Source organism: Arvicola amphibius, chromosome 7, assembly GCF_903992535.2.
Source record: "Arvicola amphibius chromosome 7, mArvAmp1.2, whole genome shotgun sequence".
In the NCBI taxonomy this organism is placed as follows: Eukaryota; Metazoa; Chordata; class Mammalia; order Rodentia; family Cricetidae; genus Arvicola; species Arvicola amphibius.
The window spans coordinates 80,707,161-80,731,352 of record NC_052053.1 but is presented as its reverse complement, the minus strand read 5'-3'; the positions used below and the strand labels follow the sequence as shown (position 1 = coordinate 80,731,352).

At 45.0% G+C, this 24,192-nt stretch overlaps 1 protein-coding gene across 4 annotated transcripts in view; it reads left to right on the top strand.

The window, feature by feature from the left end:
* Window positions 1–24,192, top strand: part of Tdp1 (tyrosyl-DNA phosphodiesterase 1) — a 77,279-nt gene that overhangs the window by 21,749 nt on the left and 31,338 nt on the right. For all 4 annotated transcript variants that reach the window (XR_005286247.1, XM_038337360.1, XM_038337359.1 and 1 more), the window contains 7 exons: window positions 1,986–2,078; window positions 5,320–5,487; window positions 5,899–5,977; window positions 7,671–7,856; window positions 8,429–8,477; window positions 10,233–10,299; window positions 11,686–11,793. Coding sequence is in view for 3 of the 4 variants with exons in the window: in XM_038337360.1 (XP_038193288.1) it covers window positions 1,986–2,078; window positions 5,320–5,487; window positions 5,899–5,977; window positions 7,671–7,856; window positions 8,429–8,477; window positions 10,233–10,299; window positions 11,686–11,793 (750 nt within the window). In the remaining variant the exon portion in view is untranslated. The remainder of the gene's footprint in view (window positions 1–1,985; window positions 2,079–5,319; window positions 5,488–5,898; window positions 5,978–7,670; window positions 7,857–8,428; window positions 8,478–10,232; window positions 10,300–11,685; window positions 11,794–24,192) is intronic.

Genomic DNA, 24,192 nt, shown 5'->3' with positions numbered 1-24,192 from the left:
TAATTCTTAATTCTGTTTGATAGGATTCACTGACATTGATACATGATTTCCTCATAATTGATGCCTTGATTAATGGAAATATTTGTAAGGCTTCTATCATGAGACCCTAGCTAGCTTATCCTTAATTATAATCAGCTGCTAATGTGGCAACTGTGTGTGTCAATTTGTCCAGATTTCAGGGACCGCATTTCATAACTACAGAGCAGATAGCTCAGCAGCTGTCATTTCTTGAGCCTTGCATTAATTTATTATCTGCCCACTTGAATTACTTTCTCCTTTTGCTAAGAACTAAATATGTAGTTGTCCCCCCCCCCCACCAAGAACCCCACAGCCGGCAAGCCCCAAAGAAAATCACACAGAGGTCTCCATAAGATTATAAACTGATTGGCCCATTAGCTCAGGCTTCTTATTACCTCTTATCACTTATATTAACCCATTGTTCTTATCTATGCTAGCCAAATGGCTTTACCTTTTCTAGCTGGCAGCTCACCTGTTGCTTCTTTGATGGTCTGGGCTGGACTGTGAGGAATGGGCTTCCTCCTTCCCAGCATTCTCCTGTTCGACTTCCTGTGTGGTTGACCCAGTTATACTTCCTGCCTGGCCAATCAGTGTTTATTTAAAACATGATTGACAGAATACATACAATTTTCCCACACCATAAATATCTCATTCTCTCTTCTGGTCCTGCCTTTCCCCTTATTTAGTTATCTTTTTCAAGAGGCAGGACCTTGGTCACACCAGAGCACTGTCACACAAGGTCACCTGAAACCTACCAGCCTAGCCCTGAACTCACAGGCACAATCCTGCCCCAGCTTCCCAGGTTACTGGAGTTACAGGCATGTGCCACCATGCCCTGGTTCCCTTCACCTTTATAAACCTCCAGTGTAGCTTCAACTCGTAGAGTGGCTCATTTGGGGAGAAACAGGCTCCTTGTTGTCACATGTGTCTACTGAGGTACATAAGCTAGTAAAAAGTAGCATTTGGCCTCAGAAGAAACCATTAAAAACAAAAACAAGCCAAGACAAGCATTACAGCCTTGAGAAACGAGACTGTAGAAGAGAAGACTGAAGTCCCTTAATAACTGGACACTCTGGAGATAAAAGTCACCAACACTGAGTTACAAAATAAAGCAGGGCACCGAACAGGAATGAATGCCCAAGTGTTTATTTAACCTTCACATTGTGGACTTTGATTTCATCGTCATCAGTCCCAAGTCAGGGTCGATCCTTCATAATCCACATGGAAAGAGGAGGGAGGCTCAGGTATACTGACTGGTTCACTAAAGCTCCTATCTATAGACTTCACATTGAGAGCTCTTGTGCATATCTCCTGTCCTCTCTCACTGGAAGTAAAGTTAAGAAAAATATGTTAGTGACGCAAGACGCCCCACTGTAAAGAGAGGGTTCAGTCCGGTCTCACTTGAGTTCATGGAGGAGGAAAGAGACTTGCTTCAAGCCCAGGTACACAGTGGTGACAAGCATGGCACATGGCACACATGTCTGATGAGGACAGGGCATCCCGCAATCTTCCAACTGCAACATTAGTAAGAAATACATTTTACATTCTCGGTACAGTGTGTGTGTGCACACAGCCACGGGCTGAGACAGGCTCCTGGACAGATAATTTAAACCTGTGCCATGGGTGCGTCAGTTGTTGGAAGCAGGCTAGCCTGCACACAGCAGGAGGTTCTGCTCCTACCTTGCTTGTAGGATGTCCTCCTGCACAGGGCATGGCCCTGTGGTCCATCATAATGAAATGAAAACCGCGGACTCTAAGGGACAGGTGAAGGGCTGTGAGTTCATGACCCCCAGATATTCTGGTCATTTTTGGAGGATGGCTTTCTATAGAAGGGGGTTTTATAATAATTAAAATTTGGGTAATATAAGAGGTTAAGAATTCCTCCAGCTGTTTCTTGCATTCTCGTTAGAAACCTGTTCATTTGGAAAATTCTGTTCATGCTTTTGTTCACCTCCCTCGTTTTGAAGGAAAATGATGCTCTTGCTCTACGAAGAAGGCCTCCGAGTTGTCATCCACACCTCCAACCTCATCCGGGAAGACTGGCACCAGAAAACCCAAGGGTCTGTAGGGCCCTGCACTGCATGGCGGGCCTTTATTCTGGGAAAGGGCAAAGGCAAATGCTGTTTGCATTCCTTTTTCTTTCTGCTTTTCTACCTGTGCAAGTGATAGGCATGTGCGTAGAAAGGGCATTCCAGCAACAGCCATGGGATTTTCTTTTGCAGGGCAATGCAAGTGCTCTACCTGAGCCACACCCCATCCCCTCAGTCCTCTACTGCTCCCTGGCCTCCGCCCTCTCTCTTGAGGTAGCTAGTGTGTTAACAGCTTGGCGCAGAAGCATCTGTGGCCATCACTGTATAAAGGAACATTTACATGCAAGTGGTTTGTGAGGTGTACTTATTAATAGTCTTTTTTTTAGTTTGAGAATTTCTCACCTGCATATAATTTTTTAAGCTTAAATCTACCCCTTAGTTTCTCCCCTGTGTACTCTGGCCACTTTTCCCTCTCAACTTCGCATGCTCTTTTTATTTTTTTTTAAGCCTACTGAGTCCACTTAGTGCGACCCTGTATGTGGTTTGGGACCATCTACTGGTATGGGAAGGCAGTATAGAGAAGTGAGTTTTGTTCTGTTTGATCATTGTGTGCATGTTTGTGTGTGAGTAGGGACACGTGTATGCCACCGTGCACATGTGGAGGTCAGATGACACCCTAGAGGTCAGTGCTCAACGTCAGCCTTGTTTGAGATGGGGTCTCTTGCTGCTATGTACACCAGGCTAGCTGGCCCACGTTTCTGGGGATTCTCATGTGCCCACCTCCCATCCTGCTACAGGATCACTGCGATTATGTGTGTGAATTACTGTGCCTGGTCTTACATGCACTGTGAAGATCCAAACTCTGGTCTTCACACTTGAACAAGCTCTTTAACCACAGTGCCATCTCCCCAGCCCACGGGTTTGTTTGTAAGAGGGATTTCTAGGGGTGTGTTCAACTCGAGTTCAGCTACTTCTTTCCCCCTTGGAGAATAGCTTTAATTCCTTTTCTTCCGTTGAAGTCCTTCTTGTACATCCATGCCTTCCTGGGAGAGAGCTGGCTGACAGCCTTCTCTGTCCGAAGACAATGCAGGCATTTGTCTAGCTTCATTTAACGACCTCAGTGTGCTCTGCTGCTCGTCTCCCCTGCTCACATCTGCAGTGTTGCTCCCTAGCCTGGGCTAGAGCTACTTTGGAAAGTCTTCCCTCTGACAAGCTTGCCTAAGCCTCAGAGATCCCATGGGATGAGCTGTAATAAGGGGCCTTCCAGCACGTCCTCTGGGCCTGCTGTGACCTCAGTGTGGTCTCAGAGTTTCTAGTGTTCCTAAAAGCAAGTTTATAGTTCACATAGGTCAGACTCAAAGCAAGAAGAAGTGAACTGTCCTCTGGCGTGCCTCCACCAGCCACCCCAGTACAGGACCCTGTCTCCCTCTGCTTTGCCTGCTCTGGATTCTCTCTGATACTTTGCAGTTTCCTGTTGTGATTAAGAAACCACAGCAAAGCTCAAGAGGCGGCTAGAGATTGCCGACCACCATCCACTCTTCTTGCAGAGGACCTAGGTTTGGTTCCCAGCTCCCGTGTGATGGCTCACAGCCAGCTGGATTCTTTCTCCCGTTCCAGGGGATCCGACTCCCTCCTGGGACCTTTGTAGGCACTGCACACACGGTGCACATACACAAACGCTCATGAAAATAACATCTTTTAGAATAGCAAAACCTTGTAAGGCACCTTCCATGTACAGCCTTCCCTGGTCAACGGTCTGCTCGGGCCGAGCTTGGTCCCTACTATGCAGATGTCCCAGCTGTCCTCAGCTGTTGCTTGAACACCTGTTCAGGTCTCAGAATTCACATTGTTTGCTGGGTTCAAGAATTGGCTCCGCAGTTAAGAACACTTGTTGCCCTTGCAGGAGATCCAAGTTGATTCCTAGCAGCCCTATCAGGCAGCTCACAACTGTCTGTAACCCCAGTTTCATGAGATCCGATGTCCTCTCCTGGCTTCTGTGAGCATCTGCATGCATGTGGTACCTACACATGTACTTAGGCACATACACATATAAAGCAAATGATGAAAATTTCGAGTTCTTGACCCAATGTCATGTCATCTCGCAAAGTATTAAGAACGCTTCCTTTCTCATTGTCCTAGTTTAGAAAGTTATTTCCTGTCACGGTCCTTTCTGGAACATGTCTGTTAGTGAGCCTCTTGCTCTTATACTCAGAGGCATTGATGGGAGGCTACCTCACACATCTGTCTAGCCTAGCCGGTCACTTTACACCCAGAGGCAAAGAAAACCCCAGAGAAGTCATAGACCCTGCCTACAATGGCAAAGCCACAATGAGGAGCAGATGTGGTCCAGATGTGGGCACCAGCCTTAGGCAGCCCTGCCCTTCCTGTACTAATTTCCTCCAAGGTAAGCAGGGAATGAGTGAACTGTCCCTCTGCTGGGAAGGCATGGACTTCAGACCCACAGCGAGGGGTTCTCATCCAGCCTGCTGCGCATCCTGGGAGCTTCCTCAGGGAGCAGTTGTGTAGAAGAGGAATTGGGGCATTTCTGCTGGGCTTGGTGGGTAGAACTACAGGGGCAATGGCCACAGAAGGGAAAGATAGTGACGACAAATAAGGTCTAAGGTCTGACCTAACCATTCGTTGCCTCTTAGGGCTCCTTGCAACAGTCTTTTGAGGGTAGAACTCTTAATCTGGTTTTGCATTGAAGAACATCTAATTCTAGAGGCGCAAAGCCGTACTGTTTTTGTAATCTACTTATATCATATTGCATTGTATCTTTTGGGTTTATGATTATTTCTGAGATGAAAGACGTCTAATGTCTTATCACTGTTAAATGCTTAACAGTTCGAAGCTAATATTAAATGTGTTATATACTTATTCCAGGCACAGAATCTATAGGACATGAAAATATCTCAAACCACTATAGAATGTACATTATATTTTTTTAAAAAAAATTCTTACTGAAAATAAACTTGCATATACATTTTTCTTGGTACGGATAGCTTTTGATTCTTACTTTGGCCAAAGAGCTACACTGATAAGGACCAGGTTTTACATAAAGAGATAACATCCAGAAATAATTCTGTGAGGGGAATCATTGGATCATTGTGATCAAATCTGTTTCCTCCTGCCAGAAGTCCCTTAGTCACCATGTAAAGATAGGGGCAGGAATTCACCTCTTGCTTTGGGTGAATGCATAATCATTACAGAGGTATTACTACAGTGAAAGCTTCTGGATGTTAATTAAAGGTTATTTTTTTTTCCATTCTAGAATATGGTTGAGCCCTTTATACCCACGAGTTGACCAGGAAAACCACACATCTGGAGAGTCAAGCACCCACTTTAAAGCTGACCTCATCCGTTATTTAAGGGCGTACAATGTTCCCCCTCTCCAGGAGTGGATAGACATCATCCAAGAGCACGATCTCTCTGAAACCAAGTATGTGTCCCCTTACCAGTATGGGAAGCAGAAGTTGAAAGCCGTAAAGGTCTGGAAGGCCGGGGCCTGGGGAAGGGGAGGAGTGGTATTTGACTGTGCTGCATGGGAGGGTGAGGGGATGAGAGCAGATGTGACCACTCCATGGCTCTGGTTCACGGCATTAAGGTGGCAGTGGGTCCTATGCCTCCCGCTTGGGTACTGGGAGCATTTCTGAGTTCTTTGCCTGGTACCTTATTAACTGGTTTAGCTAACAAGCAGCTTCAGAGCAGCGGTTCCCACTGAGGAGGCATGGCCCTAGAGTGAACTGGCCCCTTGAACTCTTCCATTATGTTAGCTCTTACGTGTTTTATGTGGATTTGTGGCATCATAGCATGACTTGCACGTTACTTTATTGTATTTTACTTTATTTAGTGTTTACCTTGTCGGCTCAACCCCTGGACGCTTTCAAGGAAGTCACAAAGATAACTGGGGACATTTTAGGCTTAGGAAGGTAATAAAACTTTTCCTGTTTTAACATTTAAAATAATATAATGTGTATTCTTTCTCCCTTTTCATTTATGATGGTGGTTCAAATCCCAGCCTGTGCTATACAAGCCTTGTGGTCTTAACTTCTTCCTCAGCCTGCCTCTTGTCGGCTGTGAAATGGACAGAACTTTGTCGAGTAGCGGGTGTAAAACAGAGTGTCCTGTAAGCAGGGCCCTTGGGGACTGGCACTTGGTGTCCAGCCTAGGTAACAGAATGCACTTGTGTGCTCACAAATCCTGCAGGTTGAGCAGCATCTGCAATGTTCAAGACACTTCTCACAGCTCATGCTGTGCCATAGCTTAGTTCCAGAGCAAGCAGGCAAATCAGAATATATGTGCTGAGATGGGAGGGAGTCTAATGGTGCTTTCCTCAGGATTTGAAGTTTTTCAGGAGCTGAGCCCATGATGGATACTGGATCTGAGAGCTGTCAGTTCAGTTCTGTTTCTTACAGTGTGCTGCAGTACATGGAAACTGAGAGGGGTGTGTGTGTGTGTGTGTGTGTGTGTGTGTGTGTGTGTGTGTGTGTGTATGCATGCGTGCATGTGAATATTACTGCCTGAGCTGTGGAAAGGAAGGTAATACAGAAAGGTAATACATATTAAATTCAACAAAACGTCAGTCAGAATATGAGTTCCACTGGGGCAGGAGCTGTCCACATTCTTCTTGCTGTCTGCCGCCTCTGGGTAGTACATGTTTAAGTGGATAAAATTTCTAAATACTTGCTCAGTTATTCCTTCGGGTTTGCCTAAGTGTCAAGGCAGGAAATGCAGACCAGCCGTCTGCTGTGCTATAGGTAGTTCATATCCATGTGTAAATATCCCTTTCATATTAGGCAGCCACACTGGAGGCCAAGGATTTGTCTGTGCTCCCACCCCTACATGTGCTAGGCTAAGCCTACCACTGCACAGCTGCACCCCGACCCTGGAGCACAGTGCTCAGGCGAGAGAGCTAGAAAGGGAGCAGGCCGGAATGGACCATGGTTAATCATGTCGGTTAAGTTTAGGTATATTAGACAATTGTGATTTCAGAATGTGTTTATCTTCCTATTTCTGCTAAGATGGGTCTTTGAAAATGTTTTATTCTGCTTTTGTTTTTAATGCAAATCAAAGAATTTCGGAAAGACTTCCTGTCCTATGTCTTAGTTAGGGTTTCTATCTCTGTGAAGAGACCATGGCCACGGCAGCTCTTTTAAAGTAAAACATTTGATTGTTGTGGCTCGCTTGTAGTGTCAGAGGTTCAGTCCATTATCATTATGGTGGGGAGCATGGCAGTGTGCAGAGTCCTACATCTTGCAGGCAACAGGAAGTTGACTAACACACTGGGTGGTATCCTGAGCATAGGAAACCTCAAAGCCTGCCCACACAGCGGCATATTCCCGCCAACAAGGCTATCCTCTCTCCCCTAACAGTCCCTACAAGATTATGGCGCCAATTATATTCAGACTACCACAGCATAGTGGGGTATGGAGGGGACATATACTTTTAGTATTTAAACATGGTTCCCAAAGAAGAAAGCATCTGTGAGCATGCTGCTGACTGCTAATGTCTTCAGGGTTTCCTTGTAAATTGGGCATTCCAAAGACACGCTCCGTGTGTTTAGGGCACCTCAGTTCCTATTGCTACTCTGTGACTGTTGCACTCATTTTTACTTTGGAGCAGGTTCTGCAGGCGCATGCCCCATCTGTACCTAAAGACGAGTGCTGGCCCATCGTGGGTCAGTTTTCAAGCATTGGTTCTCTGGGGCCCGATGAGTCCAAGTGGCTGTGCTCAGAGTTTAAAGAGAGCTTGCTGGCACTGAGAGAAGGTGGCAGAACTCCAGGGAAAAGTGCAGCTCCTCTTCATCTGGTGAGCCCTCTGTGATCCAAAAGAACTAAGAAGCAGCCTTCCTTATCACAGTGTGTTAATCTGTGGGGTGGGGAGGGAACACCATCTGTGGGCCTGGTGCCACCCAGGGCGAGGGCTTCTGGAGTGTTCAGGAGCCTCGGTACAGACAGGGACTCACTGTGTTTTCTTCATTCTTCTTTTAAGTTGTCGACCCAAGGGGAGAAATGCCAGGCTTACCACTGCAGAAGAATTATATGCTCTGTTAGTTGTATAGAGACCTGTAAATTGATGATTAATTTTACATTCAATTCAATATTATTTTGTCATTTCAGAGAGAAAAACATTTAAATTAAAATATAATTTTTCATCAGTTAGATACATGCTTCCTGTAGATTAGTTATTACCCTGTTTAGTTTTCTAGTAAGATGGGGATTATTTTCTTTTAATTTAAAATATAATTTCTTTCTAAGCTTTTAGGTTAAATATTTTTCATTAACATTTCCATTTTTAAAAAAGAACGAGTCAACATTGCTTTCTTTCAACCTGATTCATGCCAATATTTATTGTTTTTCTCTTTTCTTGCTTATTTTTAGATCTATCCTTCTGTGGAAAACGTGCGAACCAGCTTAGAAGGATATCCTGGTAACTCAGTTGTGGTTTCTCTGTATATTTCTGAAATGCCTTGGGTCATGTTTTGTTTGTTTATTTTTCATCAGAGTTGGTTAGCAATGTGGCCGTGGTTTTCCCTTATCCAGATAAAGCTAATGAGACAGGTGTTGTTGAGCCCAGCATGTTCCAGAGCAGGCCAGTTTACGCTCGCTGCATCTCTGTCGTAGTGACTCCCGGCAGGTGCTTTCCCTCGGTTTTGCTAATGCTTATTTAGAAGTAATCCAACGTGTTGATTGTCGAGACAAGATGTCCAGCCGAACTGAGCTCCCCTGGCACTCCCTGCTGCCTTGACAGCTCGGCTAGTGTCCTTCCCTCTGCCTGTGTCAGAGGTTCCACATAGCCCTTCCAAATTTACTTTCCAAGATATAGATACGTTTCAGGCCTAGAGCTAGTGATTATTATTGCCTTTTGTATAACTTCGTTGATATCTCATTTTTCAGGGGCCCACCTGCAAACGCCTAGTCTTATTTTCTTAGGGGAAAAAAATCTCTCAACTTCATTCTTTTCTTCTTCCACTACTGTGCGCTGAACTTTTAAACAGAAGCATCCTCTATAATGCCATCAGGTTATTAACAAAAACCCCAGAGAGTATGCCTCTGAAAGAAACTAAGTCTGATTGGCATTCATGACTGGCTGGTAGCAGAATGCACTAAATTAAAACTAATTTTGCCCATTTATTGCTTATGAAATTAGATGTGACCTTGCCAAAAGAATCTCAATAAGGTTCAGGGTGTATTTGTCATTTGTTTCTTTTTAATGACAAAATAAAATTACTTCACTTTGACTCAGAGACATGGGTAGTTTTTCTTTCTGTGTTTCTAATAGGCTAGGTCTGTTCGAAGTACAGTTTTAATGGGGGAGAACGTGGCATTCTCAATGAAACAATTTTATAAGTGATTCTGCAGTGGAATATGTTTTTTAGCTATTTGCAGTAGGAGACAGGACACACCTTATTGAACCCTGGGATTGTCTAAGGCCCTCTCGGCACATGGATTACTGTGGGGACATCCTGAGGTGTGTTTGGAAAATCACTGGTGAATCTACAGTGGATTTTTCATATCTTCCAGTTCTGAGAACCTCCCTGCCTGCCTGTGTGGAAATGGCAGTGTAGGCAGCACTGGATTTTGTCACTCACTCCCTTCCCAAATGTCCTACCGAGGACAAAAACCTAGTGCTATGTTTCATACCTCCCTATGCTTGTAAAGCAGGCCCAGGTTCTCCCTGTGGTCTTTTCTAATACTTCCATTCTGTGTAGCTAACTGGTACCTTTTCTTCTCAGACAGTAAGCTGTTTATGTTTCTCCCCTTCCAGAGGAAGGAAGCCACAAAGAAAATGTCCCTAATTTGGGTTCTAGTAGTATAGACCTTTGATCCCAGCTACTCTGGAGGCTGAGGCAGGATCACAAATTCAAGGTCAACCTGGCCTACAGAGTGAGATCCAGGCCAGCCTAGGCAACTTCGTGAGACCGTAAAGAGCGCTGGGGATGTAGCTCAGTAGCAGGGCCTTGCCTGGCCTGTATGAGTACAAAGACAGAAACACAGACAGAGAGAGAGGTGATGTGTCTGGTGGAAGCGTGGACATTTTCTTTCAGTGAACTGTGGCTTGAGATGAGGTAATGGAAGGCGGTTTGTCATTTACCTTCTCCCTGTTTGGAGAGATCTTCTTCATGAAGATGCCTCAAATTATATTTCATTATTTTTATTTGTTTTCTTTTTCTTCTTTTAAAAGCTGGGGGCTCCCTTCCCTATAGCATCCAGACAGCGGAAAAACAGAATTGGCTGCATTCCTACTTTCAGTAAGTAGTTGGTCCTCAGTGCTGCTCTCGCGCCGTCAGGGCCAAGAGTGTTGTCGGTCTGTTCTTTTAAAAAGCATCTTATATAACACGGCTATTCTTCCATCTACATATGTTAGTGATAGAAATAATTTAAAACAAGGTTTTGAAAACTTTTGGAATAGGTTTTTAATACCAGAGTAAAATTTATCTCTGTGAGGTTTCTATTTAAATATTGGCAGGCAAAGAAAAAGATAAATAACAGATCCTGTAGTTTATGGTTTACATAAGCAGAGTTTCATTCACTTTGCTGAAGCGTGAAGTATAACCATCTCAACTATATATGTAGGCCATGGGCCATGCTGGCCGAGGGTGGAGTCCATGCCTCTGTCTCCAGGAGACAGACGGTGTTTGGTGAAATAGGTGATGGGTGGGAAGGGAAGGAAAGGCCTGTCCTTCTCCTCTTCCAGCTACAGCACTTGCCTGCCCGAATGTTCTAGACCAACCCCAATGTCTCGTTCACTTTAGTAGGGGCTTTTGCTGCTGGGCAGCCAGAAATGGGGGTGGGGAGTCCATTTCCATAGCTTTCTGCTGACATTTCTGTCGGCCAGCTCCATTTCTGTCGTGTTTTCCCCAAATGGAGAGTTGTCCTTCCAGAGCACAACTATAGTGTGCTCTTTTCAGTTTCAAACTCCTAGGTTCCCTCTGATGAAGAAAATGGGCCCTCATAGTCCTGAATCTATGCTGGCAAACTGGCTGTTAGCTTGAGGGATTATCCTCTTCCAAGCCAGAATCACGGCCTCGTGATGAAGGCCATGATGCCTTGGAACCTTAGTCCTCACATGTTGGAAACATGGGAGTTATACTCAAAGCCAAAACTGAAGCATTTGTGAGTGTCCTCCTGCCCTTTTTAGCTCTCCCCTGTGATTTATTGTATTTCACTCACTTTGTTCCTTTGGTAACCTCTGTGGGAGCTGCTACTCAGTAGTTTGCCTTATAGGGCACTATAGGCTTCCTGCTTCCATGAGCTCACAGCCAGAGACCTGTGTACACATGTGCAGAAAAGCACAGTGAAACCAGTGTAGTGCATATGTGCATGCTTGTGTATATACATGTGTACATGCATGCATGTGTACTAGTTAGCATGTGAAAGGACAAGAAACTCCATGTCCGGGGGTTTGATGCTTTTGTGACTCATGCTAAATTTCCTTTTTTGACATCCTTACTTTTCAGAATGATTGTGTGTTCTTCTGTCATCTAAACAGTTCCATCAGCCACCACAGGTCATGGGCCGTGCTCCTACTATCTCCTTAGATAGGATGTTGCTTTTCATGCAGTTCGCTAGTATATAAGAATTTTGTCTGTCTTGAATTATTTTCTAATAGTGGTTTATGTCTCTCCTGTCACTAGCAAGTGGTCAGCAGAGACATCTGGCCGAAGCAACGCCATGCCACATATTAAGACGTACATGAGGCCTTCATCAGACTTCAGTAAACTGGCTTGGTTTCTTGTTACAAGGTAAAGGGACCTTATATGTCTCATGGGAGGTCTTGTAACTTCTGCTCTGAAATTGAGTGGAGTCCTGAAAAGTGTTCTGTGAAGTGTCCTTAGTTCTCAGCTGCTTCTGTCACTGAGCCTTAAAGGAGGCTTGTGACTAATGTCTTATTGAATGTGTGATTGTCGTCTGGTTTTACACGTCTATCTAGATGTCTATAAGATTTGCATAAACTTTGGATTTACTTCTTTTTATATGCTGTAATAATAATAATAGTGATTAAGCAAACTGACATTTAGGGTAAATACAGAAAAAAAGTCAACATGTTAAAATGATTCTATTTTTCTTCTATTAGTGTCTCTTTAGATAATTAAAACTTGAGCAATCAAATCTCTCATGTGCCATTTGAGAAACATCTTTATTATGATATAATTCATATACATAAAATCTGTGCATTAAACTTTAACATACTAACTTTAACAGTCTAATATGTTCACAGAATTGTACAACCATCACCATAATCTAATTTTAGAATATTTTAATCACCCCTAAAAGGAACTCCCTACCCACTGCCATTTTTGTTTCTTTTTTTTAAAAAAAAAAAAAAGATAAATTGCTTTGCCCTTTGGAAAACAGAGCTGTGACTAGAACATTAGTGCCTCGCTCCTAGTCAGAACCCAAGGACTGGGCATCTCTGGGATTCAGTAACCTAATTGATGCCAGTCACAACTAATTACACTATCACTAAGTGGGATCGATGCTTTAAGACTGAAATGGTACCAAGGACATACTTCTAAACAAAAAAACCGTCATCACTTTTTGTGGCTAACATTTGTGCCTGGTTCAGGTAAGGAATACTGACTCAAAGAGATGGTTGATAAACACGATGACAGAGGGGCATCCTAAAGGCTTTTGCAGCCTCAGAGCATAATGGAAAAACATACTTTTGAGCTCTAAAAATAAACATCCAGGATGCTTTTCTGTCATTTGGTAGCTATATAAACTTGGGCAATTTATTTAATCTGTGTTTGTTTCCTCATCTGTAAAAAGGAAGAGGTAATGGCTACAGTGGGACTACTGTGAGCAGTAAATGAGTTGTCAGAACTGGGTACCTGGAATAGAACATGTCCTCAGTGTGTGGTGGCCGTGGCTGTAAACAGTGAGCAGACATGCATGCAGGCAGAATGCTCACACGCATTAAGTTGTTTTTCATTAAAGAATGTCTGATCTCCCTCCTAATAGTTGGCCATCATTAAGCAGCTTTCTACCTTTGTAAGGGTATCTCCACCTTCAGTAACTCCTAAATCTGTGGAGAGGCCAAGTCGTCCTCTTTAATATTTCGCAGTATATATGTGTTTCTTTTCTTTTATGTGGTTATTTTGTTGAAAAGGGTCTCATAATGTAGCTCAGGCTCTCCTTAAACCCATGGTAATCCTTCTGCTTCATCCCCCCCTAGTGCTGGGATTGCATGCATGAGCCACCAGGCCTGGCTCAGTGCTCACGTGCATGTGTGTGTGTGTGTGTGCATGTGTGTGTGTGTGTGTGCATCTGTGCTTGCATGTGTGAGCAGTGCTAGACAAGGCCTCACTGTATGCCTCTGGCTGGCCTGTATCTAGCTATGTAAACCAGATCGGACTCAAACCCACAGAGATTCACCTACCTCTGTCTCCTGGGTGCTGGGATTAAAGTGGGCGATCAAGTTCTGCTCAGCATGTATTCCAGTTGGTGGTAAGACACACCACATCATTTCTTCATTCAGGAAGTCTAGTGAGCTCTGCTTGTAGGATCTATGTGAGTGGCTTTGGTTGATAATCAAATAAAGCATCGTCCTTGTAGTTCATAAAAGGCACTAAGTAATGCCCTGTTCTTTCTATATTTCAACTACCTGCTTGTGGAGAGGATGAATCATGTGCCCATCAAGATCTCATATTCATCAGATGCTAACTGTTCTCTCTGTTTCAGGTACGATCTGTATTTCAGGGAAGGCAAGAAACAAAGTACTTACTCTAGTATGAGTTTTCATTTAAGGTATAATATGATAGGCAAGGCCAGTAGTTTATGAGAGAGAGAGAGGGGAAGAGAGAGAGAGAGAGAGAGAGAGAGAGAGAGAGAGAGAGAGAGAGAGAGAGAGAGAGAGAGAGAGAGATCAGATCAGGCCTATAGCAAATGCAGAGATGTTTGGAGCGTGACTTAAGGAATCAGAGAAGGTGGCCCCAGGAGGCAATATTTAAGCTGATGCTGATGAAGGAGAATGCTGCACCCAAGGGAAGAGCACACTGGGCAAAGGGCAGCTCAAAAACAGCTCTCAAGCTGGAGAAAGTGTGGAAGGCCGAGCCCTTCCTCTGCTGATATGCAGACCTGAGTCAGATAACAGGGGCCCTGAATGGCAGTGGCATCAAATGCTAAGTGTGTTGAAAGCTAGGTCAGGCCGCTTCACGGATAGTGGGTGGTTAGGAGGGAGAGACGTGGGCAGCAGAGGTTGGCATTCACTGGGCCCATGCTGTTGATGGGGAAGAACTGGTAGAAACAAACTTCCCGGGATGGGGAAGACTCTGTAGAGCATACTTCAAGACCTCCGTCAAGGGAGCGGCTTGAAGCGGTGGGATACACACAGTGTAGAGCTAAGCAGAACCAAGCCCAGACTTCAGCTCCACCTCTTAGAATCCGTGAGTGACTGAGCCTCGCCAGACACATTTCCTGAAACACAAAGGCAAGTCACAAAAGCACACAGGCTGTCTGGTGGAGGGACGAGTTCTGCAAGCACTTGCCACCAACCACTCAGCAGAGGACACTTCCCTAAGGGAGCCAGAGTGAGTAGCAGCCATGGCTGTAGGTAACAGTGCTTACGATAAATATCTCATTGTAAGCATGTAAGCCAGCAGCTGCTGTTCGTCAGACTGTGGTAATCCCCCACTCAGTCTGTAAATTCACGATGATGGCCAGAACTGTAGTAACTCGGAACCCGTCGTCAGATCCCTGGTCCAGCCCCTTGGTCACCTGGGTGGTCACTATCAAAATGGCAACCCTAGCCAGCACAGAAGGAACAGCTGTGTTTCTGCTCTGCGGGTGTGTGAGGGAAGGGGCAAGAGAGAGAACTGACCCCCACTGAGGGGCCTCACTGGTCTCTTGTGGTCATCTCAGAGTTTTGTGAGATGGCATGGGCCCCACCTAGACGAGAAGTAAGGCTGTGTGTACAGTTGAGGCAGCTCCATCCGCCACTCAGCAAACACACATTGCCTGCACGGTGCAGGGGGAATGGAGGAAAGCTAAGTCGAGCTTCTTGCTCCTTGGAATTTACAGTTAAATGATAGGTTGATGAAACCAGCCGTGTCACGTGTGTGTTTGATCCATGTGTGTTTGATCTTGTGATGTTTTCCTGACTCTTGTACACAGCTATATTCTGATTCCCTAGTAGATCCTGAACTTGCAGTAATTCGGTGCTTGGCTTAAGCATGGCTTCCTCAGCCGGTTGGATTCTGCAGTCTCCTGGACTTGTACAGCTATTTATGGGATTACTGGCTCTCCGTGTAGGCTCTGAGACCAAGCCTGTATCTCTCTTGTTCAGCATAGCCCAGCACCTGGCAGGGAGCCTGACACGCAGGAGATGCTCAGTACAGATTTCTTATCAAGGTTGATTAATGAAGGCAGAGTTGAGGTGGTAATGACGGAAGATCTTTCTAGACTTGGTATGAGAGGCGAAAAGCCTCCAAGATGACCCCTGAAATATGTCTGGGAGATAGATGGGGTTCGTTGTTGACATCAGTGTAGACACTGCAGAAATGAGGAGACAGCCGCAGGAGGATGGCGAATTTGATCGCTGGCCTAGCTCACTGGAAAAGCCCTTGTAGAGCACATGTGTGGTCCTGCGCTCACCCTGAGCGCACACAGAAATAACCCTAATTGCACATTTACTGTAGTGAGGCCTCCAAGTGGGACTGTTCTCCACGGAGCTTTGAGGTTTTTATTGTGGTTATTTTGGGCAAGGTTTCGGTTTGGTTTCTTTGTTCCCCCTCATGCTCATCACTGATATCGTAAGTCTTCATGACTTTTCTGGGAGCAATTAGAGCAGGCTGCTGCCTGGGGCTGAGGAACACCCAAGAAATGCACATCAAGAGGACTTCTTACTGCCGGGCCCAGTGGCACGTACTTCTAATTCAGTCCTCTGGGGCCTGAAGCAGGAGGATCACTGTGAGATCAAGGCCAGCCTGGGCATTAAGGCATGACCCAGTATCAAGCCAGAGGTGAGGTTTTTAATATGTTCCATTGCCAAGTAAGCCATCTGTTCTGGTTGAAGGGCCACTGGCCATGTGTAATAATCTTCCTTCTACATTAAAAGGACTAATTATCCATTCATTCTGGCCATCATTCTTAGCAGTTTTTCGGTGTATCTGTCGCTATATTGAGCACTTACTAAATACCAGCACTTTGCTAAGTGCTGGAATATAGTGATAAACAACCATTGGCCTGGTTCTGGTGGTGGGAGTTACATAAAAGCAAACAGGTTGTGCACACAGTCGAATGGGGGCAGGTATGACAGAGAAAAGCAAAGCAGAACCGTGGTTTATATGCGCTGATCCTCATATGAAGTTCAGGAAGATCACATAGTTCACATGTGGTCCCTTAACTGCCCTGATGGTATCTGGCCCAGTGTCCCATGGGAATTGTTTTGGAAGTAGCAACTTTTGAAGGAGGACCCCCCCCCCCCAAACAATGTAGGCTTGCTTCAGGACTCCAGATCAGATGCAAGTCCCACCCGAACACCTTTTTTCACAGAGAGATCCTTTATTATGCGGGAAGAAAAATTAAAGTGGTTCTTTCTGACTCAGGCAAAAAACAGCAGCAAATGACCTTGCAGGTATCATTTTTAAGAGGAGGAAACGGAGAGTTCTGAGTTAGAACAGGCTAGGATGTGGTGGTGAAGGAAATGGGGGACAAGGGAGAAGGGGAAGGGATAAGGAAAGGGGAGAAGGGTTATTTGTCCAGAGGTATAAAGTACTGCCTCTGGATAGAGGGGAGACAGACATGGCGCATAGCAAATGGCGGTTTATGAAGGTAGAGGGGGAAACCGCATGTTGGGATGAGGTTCTAATTGGGCATGTTAATTAGGAGAATCAAAGGGGGGTTCTGATTGCTGGACTTTGGTAATCAGCCTCAGGAGGAAGAAGTGGCCAATAAGGAAATAGACCTTGGTGGCTAGCTTTAGGAATGTCCTCTAATGGTTTTTAGCAAGGCAGAGGGAGTGGGGGAGAAGGGCAAAGCCTGCCAGAGCCATGCTCACCGTGCTCAGACTGGCCAGAGGCCCTTCAGCGTTTGCTGCTCAGTGAGTAAGAAGGTCAAGCTTTGCTGTCAGATTAAATGAATCAAGAAAAGGCCTTTCTCACAAGTCAGCTTGCGTTGCTTGTTTATTTAAGTTAGTTTGTATTCCTTACAGCCTGACAGTCAGTAAGCACAGAGAAGTTAAGCAGGGTACACGGAAGGCCCAGCAGTGGGCTCCATCACCCAGATTCTGAGCCACTGTGTATAGCATGGTGTGGACCTAGGTGGGTGCTGCTGAGTCTTTTTCTGTATTAGGGCAGACTTGCCAGGGAAATCTAGAGTTCCTGAGGCTTTATTAGCCATGGGCCTGTAGGCAGATCTTTCAGTCCCACCAGCCAGTTCCCAGATAACCACAGACATAGTATTTACCATAAATGCTCATCCAATGGCTTAGGCTTGTTTTTAGCTAGCTCTTATAACTTAAATTAACCTATTTCTATTCATTTGTGTGCTGCCCCGAGGCTTGCTTAGCTCATCTATGTACTTTCCATGTTGTGTCTTCCGAGTCTGGCTAGCGACCTCTCAGACTCCGCTCTTCTTCCCAGCATCCTCCTAGTCTGGCTCTCCCACCCAATCTCTTCCTGCCCAGCTATAGACAAGTCACCTCCTTATTAACCAATGAAAGTGATACATATTTACAGTATACAAAGATTGTTCCACAGCACAGCATCAGTGAATCTTATCCTTTTTTACTTTTAGAATCTATATTTATTTTTAGAAGGTTTATTCGAGGCTGCAGAGATAACTTGGTAGCTGTACTGTTCTTGGCAGAAGACCCAAGTTTGGTTCTCAGCATCCACATTGGGTAGCTCACAACCACCTGTAACTCTAGCTTCAGGGAATCAAACGCCCTCTTCTGGACTCTGTGGGTAATTGCACTTAAGTGCCCATAACTCACTCCCACCACACACACAATTAAAACTAAAACTTTTGTTTTTTGGAAAAAAAGTACTTTATTCAGGACTTTAGAATAAGATAGGGTTTTAATGTATCAACTTGAGCTTATACAAAAATGGTGTGTTTCTCAACAGAGCACTATTGATATTTATTCAAAGTATTTATTGAGGTGTATAGAATTGATAAAAAATGATAGTCTTATAAAAGGTTAACAGGAACTGAAAAGATCTGAGTTTCTAATACACAAATCTATCTCCTTAGAGGTGTGCTTTGCATGTGGTATTTACTGCCCATTCTTACTACGTGTTATCTCCCAACCAGCTGTGAGGACATTGACTTCCTCACCTTGAGGATTTTGTTATCTATAAAACAAAGGGTTTTAAAATCAAGCTACACATTCCCTTCCCTTTAAAAAATATTATTTTATGTAAATGGGTGTATGTTTGTGTAAATGGATGTAAGTTTGTGTGCCACATGCATGTAGTACCTCTGCAGACCAGATGAGGGCATCAGGTTTCCCGGAACTGGAATTAGAGGATTGTGAGTTGCCCTGAGGATACTAGTTCCAGCCAGGGTTCTCTGGAAACAGCCAGTGCTCTTTACTGCTAAGCCATCTCCCCAGCTCCTTTTAAAAAATGTATTTTAGTTTGAGATAGGGCCTCACTACGTTATCTGAGCTGGACTTGACTTTTCAGCATTCTCGTCTCAACCTTTGAATAGCTAGGAGCAAGAGCATGTACCACCATGCCCAGGCTACTGTGACCTAACACAGCATATTCCATTTTTAAAGAGCAGTATGCTCCGTGGGTAAACTGTATAGAATAGTAAATATATACTATAGTAAATGTATAGAATAGTAAATATATAGTAAATATATATAATATATATAAATAGTATATATTTACTATTATATATGTATATATATATGCCAGTAACATGGTCGCTTGTTACTGTTGTCAGTTATTATCTACAGTATACATTGTGTGTACTAGAAACTATATGGCTGGCAGTGTATTGGGTTCATTTACACCAGCATCACTGTCAACTTTCATGACTATGCTAGCATTAGACAGTAGGGGTTTGAGGGCTCTAGTGTAGTATTACAGCCCCTCTCATGCATGATGTCTCTGTTTACTGAAATGCCAGTGTTGAACAAGAACCCTTTAAAAATTATCCTTTTTCAAGTTGGTAATATAGGAAAAAAGAAAGAAAGGAAGAAAGAAAGAAAGAAAGAAAGAAAGAAAGAAAGAAAGAAAGAAAGAAAGAAGGGGGTGGGCAGTACGTAGATTGCCCTGCATTCCTGTTCCTGCGCCCTAGCCACTACATTCTTCAGCTTGAAACCATCACCATTGGTTGGCCCGGGTTTTTAGTAGCTTTAACAACTGCAAGATTCTGTCCAAGCCTAGTGCCCTTGGATGGGATGCTAACTCACCATATTATTTGAAGAGATAACCCGAAACAAGATCCGAGTCCCAACTTGGAGTATCGTTTACTAGCTTTGTCATTTAAATTTTGAAAAAACCCATTTATAATGTGGGTTTTTCCTCTGATTTAATGGAATGTTCTGAAGCTAATGATAGAAAACATATGAGAATCTTGCCCCATTAAGCCATATGATGTATTTAACACTAATCAGTTAGGCTCTTTCGAATCATGGTATCAGTGTCTAAAATCTTTATCTGGTTTGTGTATATCACACACTGACATACAGTATGTGGCTGAAAGGCTCATCTGTGGGGGCTGGAGAGCGCTCAGTGGTGAAGACTGATTGTTGCTCTTGCAGAGTACCAGAGCTCAGGTGGCTCCCAGTTACCAGGAGCTTCAGCTCCAGGGGATCCAACACCCTCTTCTGGCCTCCCCTGGGTTTCTTTCTTCTTTCTTTTTTCTTTTTTTCTTTTCTTTTTTTTTTTTTTTCAAGACAGGGTTTCTCTGTAGCTTTCATGCCTGCCCTGGAACTTACTCTGTAGACCAGGCTAACTTTGAACTCACAGAGATCCACCTGTCTCTGCCTCTGGAGTGCTGGGATTAAAGGTGTACACCACCACCACTGAGCCTCCTGTGGGCTTTTGCACATGCTTGGCATACACATGAGTATGTATGTGCACATGCTCACACATACAAATACTTCTTTTTTTAAAGACTTGTCTGTAGATAACATTTTAAAAAAAACTTAATCTGAGGCTAATTGGATAATCGATGAGAATTATCCAACTTGAAGATGAGCACTTTCTGAATGCCTTTAATGCAAGCATTCAGGAGGCAGAGGCAGGCAGATCTCAGAATTGAGTCCAGCCTGGTCTACAGAGTGAGTTCCAAGACAAGGCTACGCAGAGAAACCCTGTCTCACAAAAAAAAAAAAAAAGAAAAGAAAAGAAAAGAAACAAAAGACAGGTACTTCTAACTAGATGCCTGTATTTCAGGAACTTACAGCTGGCAGTTTAGCTAGTTTGGCACGAGGTTGGCTATTTTTTCCTATGTCTGGTTGTTTGCTTCTATGGCAAGTTCTTTATGGTTTTAATAAGACTTTTCTTTCCATCTGTTTTGATCCTACCATGAAATTATCCCTTGTTTGATGAGCATCCTGTTGATACGGAGATTTCCAGTACATGACTACAAATACAATTGTCAGATTTTTTACTGCAGCATCAAGTAAGCAAGAAACCGAGCTTTAGGAAGGAACTCTGACTAAGAAGACTGGGCCTAGATGTAGCTGGCAAACCCGTTGAGAACAATTATGGAAGCTATGCATTGTGGGAGGCAAGAAACTGAGCTTTAGGAAGGAACTCTGGCTAAGAAGACTGGGCCTAGATGTAGCTGGCAAACCCGTTGGGAACAATTATGGAAGCTATGCATTGTGGGAAGCAAGAAATAAGATGGTCACTGACACTAGCTGGAGCACTGTCACGGTTGCCTAGCAACGGGCAGGCACTGCTTGATAGAGACGAGCAGGAATGCTGGTGTGCCACTCAGAGAAAGAGATGAGCAGAAATGCTGGTGTGCCACTCAGAGAAAGAGATGAGCAGGAATGCTGGTGCGCCACTCAGAGAAAGAGAGCCGAGTGCTTGACTACAAAACTACTGTTGGCTTTTTGGAGGAATAGAAAAGACATCCCCCTCCTCTGCGTTGCTGTATCACTCTGTAATTCTGCCTCCCTGCTGTCTGCTCCTCAGAGGGTGAAACAGCGGGGGTTCCCCCTTCCTTTGTCTGTAATTTTTGGAGGAAATCAAATCGGATCACACAAAAGAATACTTGGAGATGTTATTTAGTAGACCTGGTTGCCTGGCGCCCCCAAGATAACCAGGATTCTTGGGTACGCCTTGTACACTTTGTGACAAATAATGCTATCTGCCCTATCCTACAGTCTGTAAATGATTTCTTTTGTACTTTAGAGATGATTTGAGGCCACTGACCACCTTCGCTGTCTTGCATTTTGGTACAGGCCGAGCAAAGACAACATTTCTTTGTTCATGCCCATGCGAACCAGCCTCCAGAAACACTGTCCCTGGTGGGAAGGTGTTTGAGACCCTCCCCTAGGGCCTGGAAGCCCTTTGTGTGCTGGCTCTCGTAGTCATGAGGTGTGCCGTGTGGCTTGAGAAGAGATGCTGTGTGTAGTCCCCGTCCGCAGACTGGCCTCCAGAGGAAAACCATACATATGTTAGCTGTCCCTTGTGTAGTGTTTACTATGTGCTGGATAAGCACCCCTCCTCTAGGCGCTGGGTACTAGTCTTATCCTCATTCTATGGCTGTGAAAAGAAGCACAGAGAACTTAAATAGTATGTGCCAAATGATCCAGTGTGTTTGGTGAGGAGCCCTGAAATTCAGCTCCTGATTGTCCATTGTAAATATTTTGTGCTTAAGCTTTGGTTATGGATTCAGTAATGCAGGTGTGGCCCCTGCACCCAGGGACTTGGGATCTAGTCAGTGCCATCCCTTTGACCTCTGCTTTGAGAATGGCACTGCTGACGGGAGCCCTGGGGCGAACCCAGACCATAGGCTCCCACAGCCCCTTGGCCCAGTTTTCCTCCCACCTGGTAGGTACTGCTCCTGGACCAGACCCCACTGACCTCTCTCCAGGCCCACTGCTCAGTGTTTCCTGGCTTCCTGCCCAGTTTGATTTTCATGTCTGGCCCAGCCAGACACATGCTTCTCATCCCAGCTACTCAGGAGGCTGAAGCAGGAAGATCACAGGTTCAAGGACAATCTGGACAACTTAGTAAAACCCTATCTCAAAATGAAAACTGAGAGGAAGGCTAGGGATATAGTTCTGTGCCTTATGTGTGTATGGCCTTAGGTTCTGTCTCCAGTACCCTCCCCCAAAATGTTTCCTCCATGGCAGTAGCTAATGGCCTTTGCTAAGCGAGCCAGGCGGCAGCACAGTAAAGTCTTCGGGCCTGTGGTGAAAAACACACGATGACAGTGAGTGCTTGGAGCAGCCAAACCACTTCTGTCATGTCCAGGAAGCAAAGCAAGGAAGAAGAGAATCTCCCCCAAGGGCCTGCATGCAGTGACCTGAAGACCCCATGTGACACCTCCCTCCCAAATCCTTAGCACACTGACGTTTGGGGCACTCTTGCCAAATTGTACTACTCACCAAATCCTTTCTGTTAAACAAAAGATACCACTTCCTGAAGATGCGTGCAGCTTTTCCCTATGGGACTGGTCGCCCTTTCCCCTAAGCGTCCTCCCTGCTGCTGTCAATCAGTACCCCGTGGAGGCCCCCAACTGCTATCGCATAAGCACACACTCTGAACCCCCTTACAGCCTGATCTGATCATCAGTAGTCACAGATCAGCCATCAGTATCCCATCCCAAGGCCCACACCCCCAGCGTGCCAGCCCCAGGAGGTTTGGGAAGTGTGCTGGCAAACGGCAGAGGAGATGAATAAGAGACTAAGCAGTCACAGGACAGGACGCAGTGTTGGACAGGAGAGCCAGCCGGATGACTCGGGCCGTAGGTGGCATTCACTTTTACGTGGGGTGGCTGAGTTTGGTATGAACAGACTGGATGGGTAGAAGCCAAGGAACTTCGATGCCCAGGAAATTTTGTCAGCTTCCAGGATGTGACTGGAAAATGGACATTGAGCGCGCTGAAGTGTTTTAAGAGAACTCTGAAGTTCTTGGCTTCATACGCCAGCAAAGCCTAGCACAGAACCGAGACAGCACACCCAAAACCTGAAGAGCATCAGGTTTCTCTGTAAACTAGTGACCCGAATGTGATTAGTAACTGACCTAGGACGCTTTAGGTGGAGGAAGTCATGAACCCAAGGGTCCTGGACTGTGTGAGGAGGGGAGAGAGCCATGAGCTGGCATAGACTGTATCTATGCCGTGGGAAAGCAGCTGGGAAGCTGTGGACAGCTTTGGGGTCTAGTGAGATTTTAGACTTTCTGGTTAGGAGTCGCTGAAGGCTTTGGGGCAAGGGAGCCAGGCGATCCCAGTGCTCTGTTAGTATCACCGAGAATGCCGGGTGTTCCGGTCTATTGTAACTGCATACCATTCATGATCAATAACACTGTCAGTTTTCTGAGATCTAAGTGGCCCAGGTGATGTCATAGCTCTCTGTGGCTATAGAAAAAGGTGCAAGGTTTAAGCTCCTCATCTTATAAATGGTCGAACTGGATCTTGGGTCTGTCTTTTGTTTCTTCTACATCCTGTCTGGAGTCTGTCTGTAGATAGACAGAGAATAAAACATGGAGAGCAGGAAGTTCTCGCGAGACACTGATACAGCCTGGTAAGCACAGGACCATGTGTGACCATGGAGAGCAGGAAAAGAGAAAGTCATTCAGCCAGACTAGGATATAACAATCACAATGGTAACAGGCTGAGAGCAGGAAGGAAGGAATGCATTGCCCTTAAGGTGGGCACAGTTCCATAGCAGTTACAGATGTCAGGGTCTATGAGCTGGTAACAAGCCCCAGGAAGGCTGTTCCTCAAGATGTCTCAGGGGTATCAGTGGTGACCTAGTATTCCCTGTAGAACAATAATTCTTGGTGCTATTCATTTAAAGCTCCAAAGGTATAAGAAAGGGTCCCAGCAGGCTGTGCTACTATGGGACCAAGGAAATGACACCAAGGTGCCAGGCTTCGTAAACTCACATCAAAGGATGTGAGGCCTGTGAGGTAAATTAGCCTAGTGCTGACCATACATTGGTTCTGTTGGTCTTTCCTGGCTAAATAAACACCTACCATCAGCCGCCAAGAGAAAGAATCCCT